Source organism: Staurois parvus, unplaced genomic scaffold (genome assembly GCF_062004578.1).
Source record: "Staurois parvus isolate SC_StPar_1 unplaced genomic scaffold, SC_StPar_1.0 ptg001407l, whole genome shotgun sequence".
NCBI classification, from domain to species: Eukaryota; Metazoa; Chordata; class Amphibia; order Anura; family Ranidae; genus Staurois; species Staurois parvus.
In genome coordinates, this window is record NW_028319203.1 from 186279 (window position 1) to 206856 (window position 20578).

At 43.7% G+C, this 20578-nt stretch overlaps 1 protein-coding gene across 4 annotated transcripts in view; it reads right to left on the reverse strand.

The window, feature by feature from the left end:
- Nucleotides 1-1902: 1902 nt before the first annotated feature.
- DPP8 (dipeptidyl peptidase 8) overlaps nucleotides 1903-20578 on the reverse strand; it is a 90820-nt gene continuing 72144 nt past the window's right edge. For all 4 annotated transcript variants that reach the window (XM_089661922.1, XM_089661924.1, XM_089661923.1 and 1 more), the window contains exons 16-19: nucleotides 14447-14599; nucleotides 12834-12976; nucleotides 9629-9740; nucleotides 1903-3266 (exon numbers count right to left, since the gene is read on the reverse strand). In XM_089661922.1, coding sequence (XP_089518048.1) covers nucleotides 3144-3266; nucleotides 9629-9740; nucleotides 12834-12976; nucleotides 14447-14599 — 531 coding nt within the window. In that variant the 3' untranslated portion in view covers nucleotides 1903-3143. The remainder of the gene's footprint in view (nucleotides 3267-9628; nucleotides 9741-12833; nucleotides 12977-14446; nucleotides 14600-20578) is intronic.

Here is a 20578-nt window from a genome sequence, read left to right on the forward strand (position 1 = left end):
TCACTTCCTCATCCGCATACTTGCTCCAGGCCAGTGATTTCCTCACTTCCTCATCCGCATACTTGCTCCAGGCCAGTGATTTCCTCACTTCCTCATCTGCATACTTGCTCCAGGCCAGTGATTTCCTCACTTCCTCATCCGCATACTTGCTCCAGGCCAGTGATTTCCTCACTTCCTCATCTGCATACTTGCTCCAGGCCAGTGATTTCCTCACTTCCTCATCTGCATACTTGCTCCAGGCCAGTGATTTCCTCACTTCCTCATCCGCATACTTGCTCCAGGCCAGTGATTTCCTCACTTCCTCATCCGCATACTTGCTCCAGGCCAGTGATTTCCTCACTTCCTCATCCGCATACTTGCTCCAGGCCAGTGATTTCCTCACTTCCTCATCCGCATACTTGCTCCAGGCCAGTGATTTCCTCACTTCCTCATCCGCATACTTGCTCCAGGCCAGTGATTTCCTCACTTCCTCATCTGCATACTTGCTCCAGGCCAGTGATTTCCTCACTTCCTCATCTGCATACTTGCTCCAGGCCAGTGATTTTAAAAGATAAGTTCACCTTTTTAAAAATAAATAAATAAATGCACTTTTTTTTTTTTTTGCAGGTATAAAAAAATAAAAAAAGTGCATTTATTATTTTTTTCTAAAGGACCCTGCAGAGCATTGCATCTATAATCAGATGATCACAGGTGCAATGTGCAGACTCTCAGGACAGCTGTCTGCTCATTCCTCGTACAGGCAGGCAGTTACCTGAGGGTAGGAAGGTCAATGGACTACGTGGAGGCTCTCCGGTGCCCTTGCAGTGATTGAGAACTACAAGCTGTCAGCTGCAATGAGTAACGGCACTTGTAGGCATTCGTTCGCGGGAAACCGTGAATGACGCAGCCGTGTGGGTGGAGTCCGGCACAGCAGCGCGGTTTTTAATAGTGACAGCGGGTGCGGGAAGAAGATCACTGGCCCACTGTCATGGGAAGGGGGGAGCAGAGGGAGAGGCTGCAGATGCTGGAACATGCTACATATTTCAACCTAAAAACAAGTGGAACATGTAACATGCTTCAATGATGAACTTATCCTTTACGTACTGTCATGGGAAGGGGGGGGAGCAGGGGGAGAAGCTACAGATGCTGGAACATGTTACATATTCCAACCTAAAAACGAGTGGAACATGTAACATGCTTCAATGATGAACTTATCCTTTACGTACTGTCATGGGACTGGGGAGCAGGGGGAAGAGGCTGCAGATGCTGTAACATGCTACATATTCCAACCTAAAAACAAGTGGAACATGTAACATGCTTCAATGATGAACTTATCCTTTACGTACTGTCATGGGACTGGGGAGCAGGGGGAAGAGGCTGCAGATGCTGTAACATGCTACATATTCCAACCTAAAAATGGGTGGAACATGTAACATGCTTCAGTGATGAACTTATCCTTTACGTACTGTCATGGGAAGGGGGGGGAGCAGGGGAGAAGCTACAGATGCTGGAACATGTTACATATTCCAACCTAAAAACGAGTGGAACATGTAACATGCTTCAATGATGAACTTATCCTTTACGTACTGTCATGGGAAGTGGGGGAGGGGAGCAGGAGGAGAGGCTGTGGATGCCGGAACATGTTACTTATGCTAACCTAATATCGGCTGGAACATGTAACATGCTTCAGTGATGAACTTATCCTTTATGTACTGTCATGGGACTGGGGAACGGGGGGAGCAGGGGGAAGAGGCTGCAGATGCTGTAACATGCTACATACTCTAACCTAAAATCGGGTGGAACATGTAACATGCTTCAATGATGAACTTATCCTTTATGTATTAAGCTGGTTTCACACCAATCAGTTTTGTTTTACGCTTTTGCATTAAAAAAAAAAAAGAGTGGAATAAAAACGTATGACCATGTTTTCCTATGGGACTTTATACGCGGGTCCGATGCGTTTTTTTGCATCCTGCTTGCTGCATTTTTGGTGCAGTACAGAAAAGGAACCAAGAACGCACCTCCCCATTGAAATCAAAGGAAAAGGCTGCAAAAACGCATAGTGTTGTGTTTTTGGTGCAGTTCTTGAGTCACATGTCCTGTAAAAAAAAAAAACGCACCACAAACACTGTGTGAAAGTAGCCTTATAGCTGATGGGTTACTATAACCGCCGGGCAAATAGCATTTTCTGAAGGTCAGCAACAGCAGCTCCTGTGTATCTCTCATAGCATTTTTTTTTTTTAAAGGGAGACCCTAGATCTGCTTTGAGTAGTTGGTGATCAGTTTTTGAGTCATGTGTCCTGTAAAAAAAACGCACCACAAACGCTGTAAAAATGCATATGCATTTTTGCTAAAAATCAGTGTGAAAGTAGCCTTATAGCTGATGGGTCAATATAACAGCCGGGCAAATAGCATTTTCTGAAGGTCAACAACAGCAGCTCCTGTGTATCTCTCATGGCGTTTTTTTTTTAAAGGGAGACCCTAGGTCTGCTTTGAGTAGTTGGTGATCAAAGTATTCCATATACATATAGGCAAGCTAGCTCCAAAATGTGTCTAGGTCAGGGGTAGGCAACCTACGGCTCTCCAGCTGTTGCAAGACTACAAGTTCCATCATGCCTCTGCAAGTCATAGCTGTAACTGTCAGTTTTGTAATGTTGCAATGCCTCGTGGGAAATGTAGTTCCGCAACAGCTAGAGAGCCGCAGGTTGCCTACCCCTGGTCTAGGTAAAGATTTAAAGAAGGTCAATCACGACATTATTTTAGAGTCACCTGTAAAAGAGTTATTTTCATGAATGTCCTCCATATAGCATTACATTACAGCTCAGCCGGACCGCATGTGGCTAAAATGGGATAGAAAACAAAAACAAGTGCAAAAAGCCCACATCATATCTGCGAGAAGACATGTAGTGTCGGAGGTAACACAGATTCCCTCAGAAACGAGAAATGCAGTTATGAGCGGTGACACCGGGTTTGTTATCCGTTTTGACAGGTACATTGTGTTGGATATCATTGCAGGTAATAGATACTACGCCTTCCATCTCCTCTCCTCTGAAAGTCTGTCTAGAAGGAAGCTGTGTGTATGGGGTGTACAGGTGCCTTTATTTGCCGGCAGCAGGGGGAGCAGCACTCCCAATTTCCCACCCTGAGCACCGCTAACACTGTGCTCACAAGGATTTGGTAACTGCTATGTGGGAGCCCAGGTTTTCCTGCAGGTAATATAGGAGGTGCAGTTCATAATGTTCTCCTGACTCAGGGACCCGAATACTGTGACGCTCCTGAGGATAGATCTGGAAAAGAAGAAGCACTTCACTAGTATGCAACAAAAAAGAGACAATTAAGACATAATACATGATACAGGAGTTAGACAAAAAAAAATGGAGACATTAGATGATTTGTGGTTCATCTAAGATTTCAGGTGTGAAAGTTACTGTATTTTTCGCTCCATAAGACGCACCTAGGTTTTAGAGGCAGGAAACAGGAAAAAAAAATTCTGGACTAATTGACTGCAGACATAGTACAGGAGATGACCAGAGACTGCGGACACAGTACAGGAGATGACCAGAGACTGCGGACACAGTACAGGAGATGACCAGAGACTGCGGACACAGTACAGGAGATGACCAGAGACTGCGGACACAGTACAGGAGATGACCAGAGACTGCGGACACAGTACAGGAGATGACCAGAGACTGCGGACATAGTACAGGAGATGACCAGAGACTGCGGACATAGTACAGGAGATGACCAGAGACTGCGGACATAGTACAGGAGATGACCAGAGACTGCGGACATAGTACAGGAGATGACCAGAGACTGCGGACATAGTACAGGAGATGACCAGAGACTGCGGACACAGTACAGGAGATGACCAGAGACTGCGGACACAGTACAGGAGATGACCAGAGACTGCGGACACAGTACAGGAGATGACCAGAGACTGCGGACATAGTACAGAAGATGACCAGAGACTGCGGACATAGTACAGGAGATGACCAGAGACTGCGGACACAGTACAGGAGATGATCAGAGACTGCGGACACAGTACAGGAGATGACCAGAGACTGCGGACACAGTACAGGAGATGACCAGAGACTGCGGACACAGTACAGGAGATGACCAGAGACTGCGGACATAGTACAGGAGATGACCAGAGACTGCGGACACAGTACAGGAGATGACCAGAGACTGCGGACACAGTACAGGGGATGATCAGAGACTGCGGACACAGTACAGGAGATGACCAGAGACTGCGGACACAGTACAGGGGATGATCAGAGACTGCGGACACAGTACAGGAGATGACCAGAGACTGCGGACACAGTACAGGAGATGACCAGAGACTGCGGACATAGTACAGGAGATGACCAGAGACTGTGGACACAGTACAGGAGATGACCAGAGACTGCGGACACAGTACAGGAGATGACCAGAGACTGCAGACACAGTACAGGAGATAACTGCTGACCTTTGGGGAGGGGGGGGGGAGCGGGTACCTGAATTTGACAGGTACCCGCTCTTACTTCCGCGGAGTTGTTCTTTCATCTTACCTGTTCCTCTATCCAGCCGCGCGCTGTCTACCCGGCTTCTGTAGTGTCGGCGCTCGGCAGACAGCCGGATGCCCAGTGCGCATGAGCGAGAAGCGCTGCGCTTTGTGATTGGTCCGGCGGCTTCTGGGATGTGTCATGTGTCCCAGGTACCGCCTTACCATTCACAAAGAGCACTGCTTCTTGCGCATGCGCACTCGGCACCCGGCTGTCACGCACACTACAGAAGCCGGGAAGACAGCGCGCAGCTGGATAGAGGAACAGGTAAGGTCCCACTGCAGAGCTGAGCGGCCGGCCTGGTATTCTGACACGGCCGCGGTGGAAATACCGGACCGGCCGCCCCTTATTCGCTCCATAAGACGCACTGACATTTTCCCCCCTTTTTTTGGGGGAAAAAAGTGCGTCTTATGGAGCGAAAAATACGGTACATGTTTGGCATTAACAATTGAGTACTGTCCGTGATACTTTTTTTATTTGCACTAACAAACAATTTTGAGGACAAGCTTTCGGGGAATGCCCCCTTCTTCAGGTCCAAGCAGTACTGATCACAAAGGAATAGAAGAAGGCCACACTCCCCGAAAGCTTGTCCTCAAAATTGTTTGTTAGTGCAAATAAAAAAAGTATCACGGAAAGTACTCAATTGTTTCTGCCGCAAATGCACTAATACGGCTACAATCGCCTCAAGCATGTTTGGTATTGAAAGCGGAAGTGATGTAACATTCTATTGCTTCCGCTGTCTGATGAGACACCTGGGAAGCCTCACTTTCCTCATTCGCTGCGTGCGCTGCTAGTAATACGGAGTCACGTCACAGAGCTTCAAAGAGGGCAAATTGTTGGTGCTGCTTAGCTGGTCCCTTTGTGACTGAAGTCACCGATTTATTTGCCGTGCCGCGAGGTACAGTATCAAAGGTTATGACGGTGTACACAGTTTCCGGGAAAATGTTGATGACATGGTCAACTGACCGAAAGAAACAAAAAGGATATTGTGCAAGATTGTGAAAACTGCTGCAAAAGCGATTTCAGAGCTCAATCTCAGGCTTCACAGGACTGAGATTGAGTGATGCAGTCACTTTTGCGGCAGTTGTTCTCTTATCCCGGGTCACAAGGTCACAATTCTGTGCAAAGTCCTTTTGTCACTTTCGGTCAGTTGATCGCGTCGACCGCGCTTATGCCGCTGTGATGCACGCTGTAATGCCTATGAAATGTGTTGAGAACAAAGAACCAGCAAACACAAATGCTCCTGCGCTTGGGGATGGACTCGATGCTACAACCACATTAAGAATGTCCTGGAACATGCACACCTTGCTGCCCTCAAATAGACCGGGGGAATCCAAATATACTGAATGAGGAAAGAACAAACAGAGGGTGCACAGGCCTAGTGCATTACCATAAAAATGTTTAACCTCTTGCCGTCCGCCTGCTGTTTATAAACGGCAGGGCGGTGGCAGTCCAGGGGCGGGTTGCCGTTCCTAAACAGCACCTGCCTTTTCTAGCTGTGCGCGCTCCCTGGGAGCGCGCGCCGCCGCGATCCGGTGCCCGCTGTGTCCTCGGACACAGTGAAACACCGGTCGTCGGACGGGACCTCTGTACGAGGTCCCAATCATGTGATCACTGATTGGCGAATCAGTGATCACATGCAAAGTAGTAAGCAAGATGTCACTTGTGACATCATTGCTTACTACGTGTGAAATCTGTGAATGATCAGAGGTCACATGGTACAAGGCTATTCACAACAGCCTTGTACCATGTGACTAGCTGTGACCAATCACAGCTCACTCAGTATTTCTCAATGGCTGCAAGAATGCACACAGAGAGAAAGAGAAATGATTGCTTTTACATCCTATATGGGTGTAAAAGCAATCAGTGTAAAAAAAAAAAAAAAAAAAGAAAATCTTCATCACCCCCCACAAGTAGTACAGTGTCACCATGGTGACACTGTACTGCTAGGGTGACAGTATGTAAAAATAAATAAATAAATAATAATATAAAAAGTAAAATAAAAAAGTAAAAAAAAATGTTTAAAAATTATAATTTTTGGTTATAAACTAATTTGGATTTTTTTTTTTTTACTGGAAAAAAATAACGGAATAAATTTTGGCCAAGATTTATGATGAAATATTATTTATTTGCAAAATTTTATTTAAAAAAAACACTTTTTTTCAAAATTTTTGGACGTTTTCATTTACATAGTAAAAAAAATAAAAATCCCAGCGGTGAATAAATACCACCAAAATAAAGCTTTATCTGTCTCAAAAAAATGGTAAAAAATTAATATGGGTACAGTATTGCATGACCGCGCAATTGTCATTCAAAGTGTGATAGCGCTGAAAGCTGAAAATTGCCCTGGACAGGAAGGGGGTAAAAGTGTCCGGACAGGAAGTGGTTAATAAGAAATAAAGTAGGTGTTGTACTCACAAACGACAATAAAGTCAAGGCACGTTATAAAAGAACAGCTGGGTCAACACCGCGCTGAGTAACAGTCCACAATAGGGAGTGTAGAGCTCTGAGGAAGAGGCAAGTCCTCGAAACGCGTCAGTCTATTGGATGTCTACACTCCCTATTGCGGACTGTTACTCAGCGCGGTGTTGACCCAGCTGTTCTTTTATGACGTGCCTTGACTTTATTGTCGTTTGTGAGTACAACACCTACTTTATTTCTTATTAAACATTTTTTATGGTAATGCACTAGGCCTGTGCTCTTTGTTCTTTCATTATGAAATGTGTTAGCCTTGGACCCTTTTGTTTCTTGGGTAATTTTTGCAATAAAGCATTGTTGCCCAAATGCCAGGAGCATGAGAAGTGACTGATGTCATTTTTCTGGCTAAAGGAACAGTCACAAGATATTAGACTGATTAAAGCAAGATAAGAACTTGTTTGTGGGATTGAACCGGTTTATGACATCTAGAAATGTTACATTATTATTATTATTATACAGGATTTATATAGCGCAAACAGTTTGCTCAGCTCTTTACAAAATAATGGGAGACAATACAGCAACTATACAAGAGGGTTAGGAGAGCCTGATCCTTGGAGCTTACAATCTAATATTAGGAGATAAGAACCTGTTTGTGCAATTAAAGATGCCTACTTGCTTGAAAAGTTAGAAATCTTCAAGTTTAGGGTAGATAAGAAGCTGATATGAAGCAAAAGTGTGACTCCTTAGATAATGTAGTTTATTCAATATAGTGGCTGGACGTGACTCTGCTATCTTCACAGAACCTTTCTGCTAGCTCCTCCTAGAGTGGGTGTGGCACCCGCCCACTTCAGGAAAGCTGCCAGGAAAAGGGTTTAAAAGCCGGCCGTTTAAACGGGATCGATGGGAGCCTTCCTAGTGAAAGGGGACGCTCTGACGCTGGGACTCTTTCCAAGGCTATATGGGCTCATTGATTGGTTGTGTTTACGGCTTCCCCATGACCTCCTGTGCAGTATGGTTCCAATGGGGTCTGTTCCTTCTCGTCTTCCCATAGCTTTAGTAATGTATTAATTCTATGCTGTGACGCTGATGTGTATTTCATGCTGTAATGCTCACATTATTATTGGTGTGTGTTATTATGCAGATTGTGATGACTATAAGATATATCCTCCAGTGTGTCGTGTGATAATAAAAGTGGAGGTTTTGACAGTGAAAGAGTATTGCAGTTGGATTCTGTTATTTCTTGGAGTGCCGAGTGAATACTATGATGTGCCAGGGCAGGTATTCATTTGGTAGAGGGTCTTTCACATGAATAATTAATGGTGTAAAAGCTGATTAAATGTACCTGTGTGACTACCTGTCTATTGTATGTGTATATGACTTTGCTTTCAGTTATTGCATCCAGCATTGTATTACACAAACTGATAAACATGACCCTCAAAGTTACATATTCTGTGCTGTCAGACCACCGCTCTGACTGATCTGCAAAGAAAGGCGTCACATCGCATGCCTTGCATAAAATAAAGTGGCTATTGTATGGGGCTCAAAGACAAGACCCTGGTGGTTAATTGAACTTGTTTAAATCCCTCATGCAACATCCTGGTTCTTTATTATAATTCGTTACAAGAACATCCTTAATAACCACTTATTCTACGGAAGATTTTACCCCCATCATGATCAGTCCATTTTTCTGCTGTTCAGCACTGCGTTACTTTAACTGATGACGGTGCGTCATGCAATGCTGTATGCAAACTAAATTTATCTCCTTTTTTTTCACAACAGTAGAGCCTTTTTGGGAGTATTTGATCACCACTGTTTTTAAATTTTTTTGCGATGATAAAAGATCCAACATTTTGAAGAAAAAAAAAATATTTTCTACTTTGTGCTATAAAACAGCCAATAAAAAATGTAAAGAATCAAATTTCTTCATAAATTTAGGCCAAAATGTATTCTGCTATATCTTTGGTGAAAAAAAGTGTATACTGATTGGTTTGAATGAAAGTTATAGCATCTACAAATGACGGTATATATACTGGAGTTTTTAGTTATTTTATTCTAGTAATGGCACTGATCAGTGGGACTGTGAAAGTGTGGCAGGCAATCTGACAGTAACTGAAGCTGGGGGAAATCTGACTAACTGCCATTCAGTGACACGAATACAGCGATCAGTGCTACTAATATACAATGTCAGTGTACCAATGACACTGGTTCTGAAGAGGTTAACATGTAGAACGATCAAGGGGTAAATGGGTGTCTAACAATGTTTAGTGTGTGTGCTGTTTTACTAAGCAATCTGCCAGTTGTTACTCCCTGCTTTTCAGGGAGAAAAAAATCCGGCACATTGCTGCTGTTTGAAGATAGCTTTGTGTTGGTTAAGAACCTGTTATTCCCTGGGCCGATCAGCAGGTTCCAGTCATAAATCAATGGTCAGGACCTGCTGATCGGCTTGTGCTGCAGCGACTGACAGCACAGTGTTCCGGTTCTGTGTGCGCATGCGGACCCGGAAGAAAGCCGCGATGTACAGGTGCGTTGTTATGTACTACTACAGTAAATGTACTACAGCAGGTCGGCAAATGGTTAATTTGCTATATTTCAGAGCTACTATAGTCCTCTTAATCCTGTACACGGTATTGGTAATGATGGTTATAGCGTTCACCAAGCTTGCTTTCTTCAGCACAGTCCAGAACACTCACCTGTAAGTCATATGGTTTCCCGCTGCGCACCAAAAAGCTAAGCAGGATGCTCGTGTGAGCAAAGTGCACATTTTCATCCAGGAAACCATGCAAGAGGAGCAGACGACTTGGCCTGGAAGACATTATTAAGACACTGTTTATACAATCCCAGTTCTGCACACCAATATGTCCATACTACAAAACAGGCTCCCAAATCAGTAAGACATCAAATACAAAAAGCCAAGAAGAAAAATGGTAGGCTAGGTTCACACTATAACGCGGTGCGGGAAACACGCATGCGCATTTCCCAAACCATGTTCAAAACGCACTGCAGTTGCAATCTGCAACGAGTGTCTTACGTTAACGACAACCCAAACACAGCTGGCAAACAGTGCGTTTCCCTACACCAGATGCGATCTGGTTGCAATGCATTTCCAAAAGTAGTGCATGCAGCGCGGTTTGAGCCTATGCAAAATTAATGGCCTCAAATCGCACCGCACTGAATTGCATAGGAATGTGCAGCACATTCCTGTCTGATTCATGTGAACTGGGGCTTAAAGTGTCACTAAACCACGGACCCGGCATTCACTATATCCGGTCTCCCCGGGCCCCGCGTTCACTATATCCGGTCTCCCCGGGCCCCGCGTTCACTATATCCGGTCTCCCCGGGCCCCGCGTTCACTATATCCGGTCTCCCCGGGCCCCGCGTTCACTATATCCGGTCTCCCCGGGCCCCGCGTTCACTATATCCGGTCTCCCCGGGCCCCGCGTTCACTATATCCGGTCTCCCCGGGCCCCGCGTTCACTATATCCGGTCTCCCCGGGCCCCGCGTTCACTATATCCGGTCTCCCCGGGCCCCGCGTTCACTATATCCGGTCTCCCCGGGCCCCGCGTTCACTATATCCGGTCTCCCCGGGCCCCGCGTTCACTATATCCGGTCTCCCCGGTCCCCGCGTTCACTATATCCGGTCTCCCCGGGCCCCGCGTTCACTATATCCGCTCTCCTTGGACCCTGCGTTCACTATATCCGCTCTCTTTGGACCCCGCATTCACTATATCCGCTCTCCCCGGACCCTGCATTCACTATATCCGCTCTCCTCGGACCCTGCATTCACTATATCCGCTCTCTCCGAACTCGGCATTCACTATATCCGCTCTCCCCGAACCCTGCATTCACTATATCCGCTCTCCCCGGACCCTGCATTCACTATATCCGCTCTCCCCGGACCCTGCATTCACTATATCCGCTCTCCCCGGACCCTGCATTCACTATATCCGCTCTCCCCGGACCCTGCATTCACTATATCCGCTCTCCCCGGACCCTGCATTCACTATATCCGCTCTCCCCGGACCCTGCATTCACTATATCCGCTCTCCCCGGACCCTGCATTCATTATATCCGGTCTCCCCGGACCCCGCATTCACTATATCCGGTCTCCCCGGACCCTGCATTCACTATATCTGGTCTCCCCGGACCCTGCATTCACTATATTTGCTCTCCCCAGACCCAACATTCACTATATCTGGTTTCCCCAGACCCTGCATTCACTATATCCGGTCTCCCCGGACCCTGCATTCACTATATCCGCTCTCCCCGGACCCTGCATTCATTATATCCGGTCTCCCCGGACCCGGCATTCACTATATCCGGTCTCCCCGGGCCCCGCGTTCACTATATCCGGTCTCCCCGGGCCCCGCGTTCACTATATCCGGTCTCCCCGGGCCCCGCGTTCACTATATCCGGTCTCCCCGGGCCCCGCGTTCACTATATCCGGTCTCCCCGGGCCCCGCGTTCACTATATCCGGTCTCCCCGGGCCCCGCGTTCACTATATCCGGTCTCCCCGGGCCCCGCGTTCACTATATCCGGTCTCCCCGGGCCCCGCGTTCACTATATCCGGTCTCCCCGGGCCCCGCGTTCACTATATCCGGTCTCCCCGGGCCCCGCGTTCACTATATCCGGTCTCCCCGGGCCCCGCGTTCACTATATCCGGTCTCCCCGGTCCCCGCGTTCACTATATCCGGTCTCCCCGGGCCCCGCGTTCACTATATCCGCTCTCCTTGGACCCTGCGTTCACTATATCCGCTCTCTTTGGACCCCGCATTCACTATATCCGCTCTCCCCGGACCCTGCATTCACTATATCCGCTCTCCTCGGACCCTGCATTCACTATATCCGCTCTCTCCGAACTCGGCATTCACTATATCCGCTCTCCCCGAACCCTGCATTCACTATATCCGCTCTCCCCGGACCCTGCATTCACTATATCCGCTCTCCCCGGACCCTGCATTCACTATATCCGCTCTCCCCGGACCCTGCATTCACTATATCCGCTCTCCCCGGACCCTGCATTCACTATATCCGCTCTCCCCGGACCCTGCATTCACTATATCCGCTCTCCCCGGACCCTGCATTCACTATATCCGCTCTCCCCGGACCCTGCATTCATTATATCCGGTCTCCCCGGACCCCGCATTCACTATATCCGGTCTCCCCGGACCCTGCATTCACTATATCTGGTCTCCCCGGACCCTGCATTCACTATATTTGCTCTCCCCAGACCCAACATTCACTATATCTGGTTTCCCCAGACCCTGCATTCACTATATCCGGTCTCCCCGGACCCTGCATTCACTATATCTGGTCTCCCACAGTGCACAGAACATGGAAATGCAATTATTTTAGTAAATATAAACTGCTAAATACCTTCTCTCATCTGAAGTATATAGCAGTCTTGTGACTTCTATCAGTGTCCGGCTGAGCACTGATTAAAGCTTGTAGGAGGAGCTTTCATTCTGCTCTGACTGTCCTATGAGGCTGCATAACCCCTGACCCTCTGTCTGTATAGTGCTGATTGGCCCTGTGCTGATCTCATGCACCCTCCCAAAGAAAAAAAAAACTCTCTAGCAATACAGACAAAATTGAGCATGTGCAGAGTAACTCCTAGAGATCAGCAGATGGATTGGAGACAAAAGAAGAATGGGAGGATCAGAGAAGACAGGATCAAACTGCGTTTTTACACAATGTGGAGAATTAATCCCTTAGGTTCCACAGTGAGTATAACAAGCATGCTTTACTGCATCTGCATACTGATTGTACTGTTGTGGGTTTAGTAACACTTTATTACTGCTTTAAAGATAAATTACAGACTGAAAATCTTTCAAAAATAAAAATGATGCTGTATTTTCAGCAATTTTTTATTTTTTTTTTAAATCAAAAGACTTACTCTGAAGGAAACTTCTCAGCCTGCATCGCCACAGAGCCCAGGTAATAACCATGTTCGTTTTGGTCTGGGTGGCCCATGTACCGCTCTGTGTATCCTGTGTCGTAAAAGATCCAAAGTGTCACTGGAGCTCCAGCGATGGCCACCTGAGAAACAAAAGACAGACAGCATTAACGGACATATAATAGGTAGGTAAAAAGTGTTATGATGCCTAATAAGGATTCTAATATGAAAAGGCACAAATAAAAAGGGAAAAAAAACAAAGGCTAGCAAGAGAAAGACGTGTGTATCGAAAAAGATACTAATCAATCTCATTCAAATTAAAAACAAAGAAAATGCAGCGCTAATCTATAACATAATAAATAATCATAAAGTCCAAATAAAATAGGTTTGGACAAATTGCACAAAGAGGAGTTCAGCACCGTCCATCATCACCAAGGCACCCGAACGAATAAGCCCCTTACCGGACATTCTGACCGAAACACACCGGTCAATACACGCAGCCCAAAAGAGGGATCAATAATGCAGATGATGAAGCTGATAATCCTCCCAAGGATAAGATTCACTCATGAGATCCTCAAAAGGCCAAAAAAGGACTCCCATCCAGTAATCAAATACAGAATATAAAAAGACCACTCATAGTGTAGTCAATTGGATGACGAAACGCGTTGGGTGGAGCTTCAGCGTGTGACGTCACTGCATTCTGGAGGGATGGCGGCTATCTTTCTGGTTGGAAACTTTATTTTTAATGCTGGTAACCATTCATATTGATGGACGTGAAACTTGTATTAAGTTGTTTTCTAATGATATCAAAATACTAAAAAGAAGACCACTCATAGTGTTGTATTTTGATATTATTACAAACCAATTAATACAAGTCCCAAATAATCAAAATAGGTTTTAAATTGGTTTGTAATAATATCAAAATACTAAAAAGAAGACCACTCATAGTGCAGTATGTTGATATTATTACAAACCAATTTAATATAAGTTCCACGTACATCAATACGAATGGTTACCAGCATTAAAAATAAAATTTCCAACCAGAAAGATGGCCGCCGTCCCTCCAGCACGCAGTGACGTCACACGCTGAAGCTCCACCCAACGCGTTTCGTCATCCAATTGACTACACTATGAGTTGTCGTCTTTTTATATTCTTTGATTACTGGATGGGAGTCCTTTTTTGGCCTTTTGAGGATCTCAAAAGAGGAAGAGTTAATCTTCTCCTTGGGAGGATTGTCAGCTTCATCATCAGCGCTATTGATCCCTCTTTTGGGCTGCGTATATTGACTGGTGTGTTTCGGTCAGAACGTCTGGTAAGGGGCTTATTCGTTCGGGTGCCTTGGTCATGGTGGACGGTGCCGAACTCCTCTTTGTGCAAATTGTCCAAACCTATTTTATTTGGACTTTATGATTATTTATTATGTTATAGATTATCGCTGCATTTTCTTTGTTTTTAATTTGTATGTTGCCTTTATACGAGCAGCTTTTTTAGATTTCATTTCAAGTTTGTATATTTATCCACGCGCAGGTTTGATTTTTTTCAATCTCATTCAAATACAGAGGTACAGTTAGTTATCACGATGGCACAAAGCAACACATTCAGAGATACTTACTTTAAATATGTCAGGTCGCTGGATCAAGGCCATAAGGGAAAGGTAGCCTCCATAAGACCAGCCATGGATACCAACTCTGTCCAGGTCTATGAAGCTGTGCTTGGCAGCCAAATACTGCAGCCCCTCCACCTGATCTTCTATCTCTACTTGGCCCTAAAAAGAACAAAAATTGAAAGGAAAACTGAGAAAAAGAATCAACAGAAAATAAACGTCAGTCGTAAAAACACACATGCTGAATTTAAAAATATACCAGAGAGATCATGGGTGAGAGAAAAGCTGTACCATACGGGGAACAGACAGAACATATAACATACATTGTAAAACTCACGCAGGCTTAACCCTTTCACTGCCAAAGCAATTTTTGCGGGTTTTTTTTTTTTGCACGTTTAACCACTTCCAGACCAGACACTTTTACCCCCTTCCTGACCAGGGCAATTTTCAGCTTTCAGGGCTATCACACTTTGAATGACAATTGCGCGGTCATGCAACACTGTACCCATATGAATATTTTAGCATTTTTTTGAGACAGATAAAGCTTTATTTTGGTGGTATTTATTCACCGCTGGGATTTTTATTTTTTTTGCTATTTAAATGAAAACGTCCACAAATTTTGAAAAAAAGTGTTTTTTTTTAAATAAAATTTTGCAAATAAATAATATTTCATCATAAATCCCAAAATTTATTCCGTTATCTTTTTAGTAAAAAGAAAAAATACAGATTAGTTTATAACCAAAAAATATAATTTTTAAACATTTTCTTTTACATTTTTATTTTTTTATATTATTATTTTTTATTTATTTTTTTTACATACCGTCACCCTAGCAGTACAGTGTCACCATAGTGACATTGTACTACTTGTGGGGGGTGATGAAGATTTTTTTTTTTTTTTTACACCGATTGCTTTTACACCCATATAGGATGTAAAAGCAATCATTTCTCTTTCTCTCTGTGTGCATTCTTGCACTCATTGAGAAGTACTGAGTGAGCTGTGATTGGTCACAGTTTGTCACATGGTACAAGGCTGTTGTGAATAGCTTTGTACCATGTGACCTCTGTGATCATTCACAGATTTCACACGTAGTAAGCAATGATGTCACAAGTGACATCTTGCTTACTACATTGCATGTGATCACTGATTGGCCAATCAGTGATCACATGATCGGGACCTCGTACAGAGGTCCTGTCCGACGATCGGTGTGCACTGTGTCCGGAGGACACAGCGGGTACCGGATCGCGGTGCTGCGCGCTCCGAGGGAGTGCGCACAAGCAGGGTGCGGGGAGGCCGTTTATAAACGGCCACAGGACCCTGCACTGCCACCGTCCGGCCGTTTATATGCAACGACCGGTCGGGAAGTGGTTAAAAAATTATTTTAGGCCTGAAGATTAGTTAAAACTCCCAAAAATGATATATTTTCTGAAAGCAGACACCCTGTTGAATAAAATGGTGGCAGTTCTAAATTTGTTTTGTTGCACAATATTTGTGCAACGGTTTATCAAGTGGAAAAATTTCAGTAAAAAAATACACTACAGTTATATTAGGGCACACAAATGCAACATATTACCCCAATTTTTTTTTGTAAAATATAAAAGATGAGGTTGTGCCGAGTAAAGCTGGCTACACATTATACGATTTTCTTGTTCAATTTCCTTTAGATCAGGGGTGGGCAACTGTGGCCCTCCAGCTGTTGGTGAACTACAAGTCCCATCATGCCTCTGCCTTTGGGAGTCATGCTTGTAACTGTCAGTTTTGCAGTGCCTCATGGGACTTGTAGTTCTACAACAGCTGGAGGGCCACAGTCGCCCACCCCTGCTTTAGATGTACCTTCAGCTATGTAGTGCAAGAGCCTGCGGGACTACACACAAGTCGAAATTGTTTAGGTTTGACCTCATATTATGTGGTTTTGGTAAATCTAAAGGAAATTGTAGAAAAAAAATTGCATAATGTGTAACCAGCTTTAAATTTGCATGCGCCTGCAAAATGTCAAATGTCCCCTATATTTTCCATAGGCGATGCTTTAAAAGCCTCTACAGGACACAAGTTTAGAGTTAACCGTTGATAATGGGCCTAGAAATATTGTTCTCATTTATGCGCAGCGATATGCAACGTGTATCGCAAGCAACGTTTTCGTATGTAGATGCCCCAACAGGTGTGGTTACTTTCGTGTGTGTGTATGCAAAGGTGGGCAAAAGAAAAATTTTTTTTTGGGGGGGGGGGGGGTTAACTTTTTTTTTTTTTTTCAGTTTTTATTAGTTTCACTAAAACTTTATTTATATCACACGGACAGAAAGGTGGGACAGTTGGAGCCTGGGACGCATAGGGGGTTAGGTGGGTACAGACACTCCGAAGGTCACAGAAAACAACTGGGCAGCTGTATCATTCTAAGAAAAGCAGTGGCAGTAAAAGGGTTAAAACTGAGCGCACAACATTTTTAACCACCTCCCGTCCGGCCGTTGTATATAAACGGCCGGATGGTGGCAGTGCAAAGACGGGTGGCCATTTATAAATGGCCTCCCTGCCCCCTGCTTGTGCGCGCTCCCTGGAAGCGCGCAGCACTGCGATCCGGTGCCCGCTGTGTCCTCCGGACACAGTGGAACACCGATCGTCGTACGGGACCTCTGTGTGAGGTCCTGATCATGTGATGGCCAATCAGTGATCACATGCAGAGTAGTAAGCAAGATGTCACTTCTGATATCATTGCTTACTACGTGTGAAATCTGTGAATGATCACAGAGATCACATGGTACAGGGCTATTCACAACAGCCTTGTACCATGTGACAAGCTGTGACCAATCACAGCTCACACAGTAGTTCTCAATGCTTGCAAGAATGCAGCCAGAGAGAAAGAGAAATAATTGCTTTTACAGCCTTTATGGGTGTAAAAGCAATCAGTGTAAAAAAAAAAAAAAAAAAAAAATCTTCATCACCCTCCACAAGTAGTACATAGGGCGACAGTATGTAAAAAAAACAAAAAAAACAAATAATATAAAAAAAAAATTTAAAAAAATGTTTAAAAATTATAATTTTTGGTTATAAACTAATTTGTTTTTTATTTTTTTACTAAAAAGATAACGGAATACATTTTGGTCAAGATTTATGATGAAATATTATTTGCAACATTTTAACACTTTTTTTCAAAATTTTGGGACTTTTTCATTTACATAGCAAAAAAAATAAAAATCCCAGTGGTGAATAAATACCACCAAAATAAAGCTTTATCTGTCTCAAAAAAATGCTAAAAAATTCATACTGGTACAGTGTTGCATGACCGCGCAATTGTCATTCAAAGTGTGATAGTGCTAAAAGCTGAAAATTGGCCTGGACTGGAAGGGGGGAAAGTGTCCGGACTGGAAGGGGGTGAAAGTGTCCGGACTGGAAGGGGGTGAAAGTGTCCGGACTGGAAGTGGTTAAAAAGTAGGGATGCACCAATATTTCAGTGGCCAAAATGTATCAGCTGAAAATACTTATTGGCATTTTGCCAATAGGAAAAAAGGTGCAGATAATGGTACGAGCGATTTTACACGCAATTTTGGCTGCGATTTTGCCACATTTAGGGTGCGTTTTTTTATAGCTCAAAAAAAAAAAAACTCATCAAAAAGCAACACAAGTGCATTTTGATGGGTTTTCAGTGCATTTTAGGCCTGGTTTACACCAATGCAGTTAGTGTTTTGTAGTGCTTTTTGCACGCATGTTTTTGACCCTTTTTTTGATGCGTTTTGCATTTATTTTTTTTTGGCCAACTTGTTGCTGTGCAGATTAAAAACGCAAAACTCATAAAAAATTGGGCAAACGCAGCAAAAATGCACCACATGCGTTTTCTTTAGCGTCTCCATTGAAGTCTATTGAACCAAAAATGCAACATTTTGTGTTTAAAAAAGTCCCTGACCCTTTCCTAAAAAAGCATAGATGTGAACGGGTCCCATAAAAAAAACATGGTAAATAGACTGTAGAAATAGACTGTAGTGCATTTCTGCAAAAAGCCCTGAAAAAACACATTGGTGTCAACCAGACCTCAATGGGGAGGTGTGTTTTTTTTTAACTCACCAAATATGCGCCGGAAAATGTGGCAAACAGGATTTTTAACACCACAAGGGAAGCACAACGGAAAAGTGTGAAGGCACATTTTATTTAAAGGGATTTTTTTTTGTTAATGCCAAAGCGCTGTAAAAACTGCTCAGTGTGAAAGCAGCCTATTGGCCGAAAAGGTGCTGAAAATTAATTCATATTTATTTAAATTCCTGATATTAACCGTTTCAATACCGGGCAATTTTACACCTTCCTCCCCAGGCCAGTTTTCAGGTTTCAGCGCTCTCACACTTTGAATGACAATTGCGCGGTCATACAACATTGTACCCAAACTAAAATTTGATCATTTTCTTCACACAACTAGAGCTTTCTTTTGGTGGTATTTAATCACCGCTGGGGTTTTTATTTTTTGCTAAATTAACAAAAAAAGACCAAAAATTTTGGAAAAAAAACACATTTTTTGTTTCTGTTATAAAAGTTTACAAATAAATAATTGTTCTTCATAAATTTAGGCCGAGATGTATTCTGCTACATGTCTTTGGTGAAAATAACCCAAATTATGATGTATTTTTTAGTTTGTAGGAAAGTTATAGAGTTCACAAACTATGGTATAGATCTGAATATTGATCAATCCTGAAGTACTGACAGCCAATCTAATTTCTTGAGGTCCAAGAATGTCAGAACAGTACAGATATCCCCCAAATGTCAGGACAGTACAGATATCCCCCAAATGACCCCTTTTTGCAGAGTAGACAGTCTGACGTACTTCATAAGAGGAATGGCGAGTTTTTTGAAGTTGTATTTTTTTGTCATAATTTTTCGGAAAATGAAAAAATTAAAAAAATTATTTTCACTATTTTTTTTTTTACATACTGTCACCAGTGCAGTACAGCGTCATCATATAACTGGCATGGCGGTGAACAGCGACACTGACTGGTGACAGTATGAAAAAAAAATATATATATTTTTTTTTAATTTGTTTTTATTTTTTTATTATATTTAATTTTTTATTACATTTTTTTTTATTTTTTTTAAGATTTTTTTTCATATTTTACTATGACCAAAATAGTACAATGTTACCATAGTAACACTGTACTACTTTGGGGAAGTGATCAGTATTTTTTTTTTTTTTTTTTTTTACACAATTTGCTTATAGCAAAGAATTACTTTGCTATAAGCAAGCATTTACCTGAATGAAATCGATTCGTTCAGCTTTTTTTTTTTTTTGTGCTTAGCTGTGATTTGGTCACAGCTAATCACATGACATGTGCATGTGATTAGCTGTGACCATTCACAGCTAGGCACTAGTATACAATGGATGGCATCATGAATGAAGCCATCCATGTATACAACTGTCATGTGACCTGCTGTGATTGGTCACAGCAGGTCACATGGTAGCGTCACAACGGGAGCCGGTACTCGGATCTGTCATCGGCCGTGTCCGAGGTGCACGGGCGGTGACAAATCGCACTGCTGCGTCGCTCTGCAACCGCGCATGTGCGGGAGCACGCCAAATGGCGTGCACCCGGAAAGCTGCAGCGCTTTTCAAGCCGCCAAATGGCCATTGGCCGGGCGGCTAATGGTTAATTAAAAAGTCAAATATAATACTATTATATATAAAAAATATGTATTTAAGGCTAAGTTCACACTAGCTTAGTTAGCAGGCGTTAGGGAAGTGTTTTTAACGCTCCTCAAACACCTATGAAAATTCTACACATGGCAGCACACAGTGCTGTTCACACTCAAGCTGTAGTGTTGCGGCAAAATTGATACATGAGGTCAAGTCAGGATTTGAAGACTCCCATTCGAGTCTATGGTGATGCTCCTCAAACGCCTGGCAGGCGTTTGCGGGGTGTTTGCGGAGTGTTAATACCATTAAACTTCATTATAGGTGTTTGTGGTGCGGTTTTAACTCTTAGCAAATGCCTCAAAAATGTGCATAGGGCTCTTGGGAAGCATTAAAAACGCTTCCCAAATGCCTGTCTAACGCTATAGGGGAGTTTGGCAATGAGCCCTTAAAAAAACAAAAACAAAACAAAAAAAACCTGTCCATTTCGGTTTTTGGCTAAATGCATCCTGACTTTTCGGTCCAAGAATTTTCATTTCGG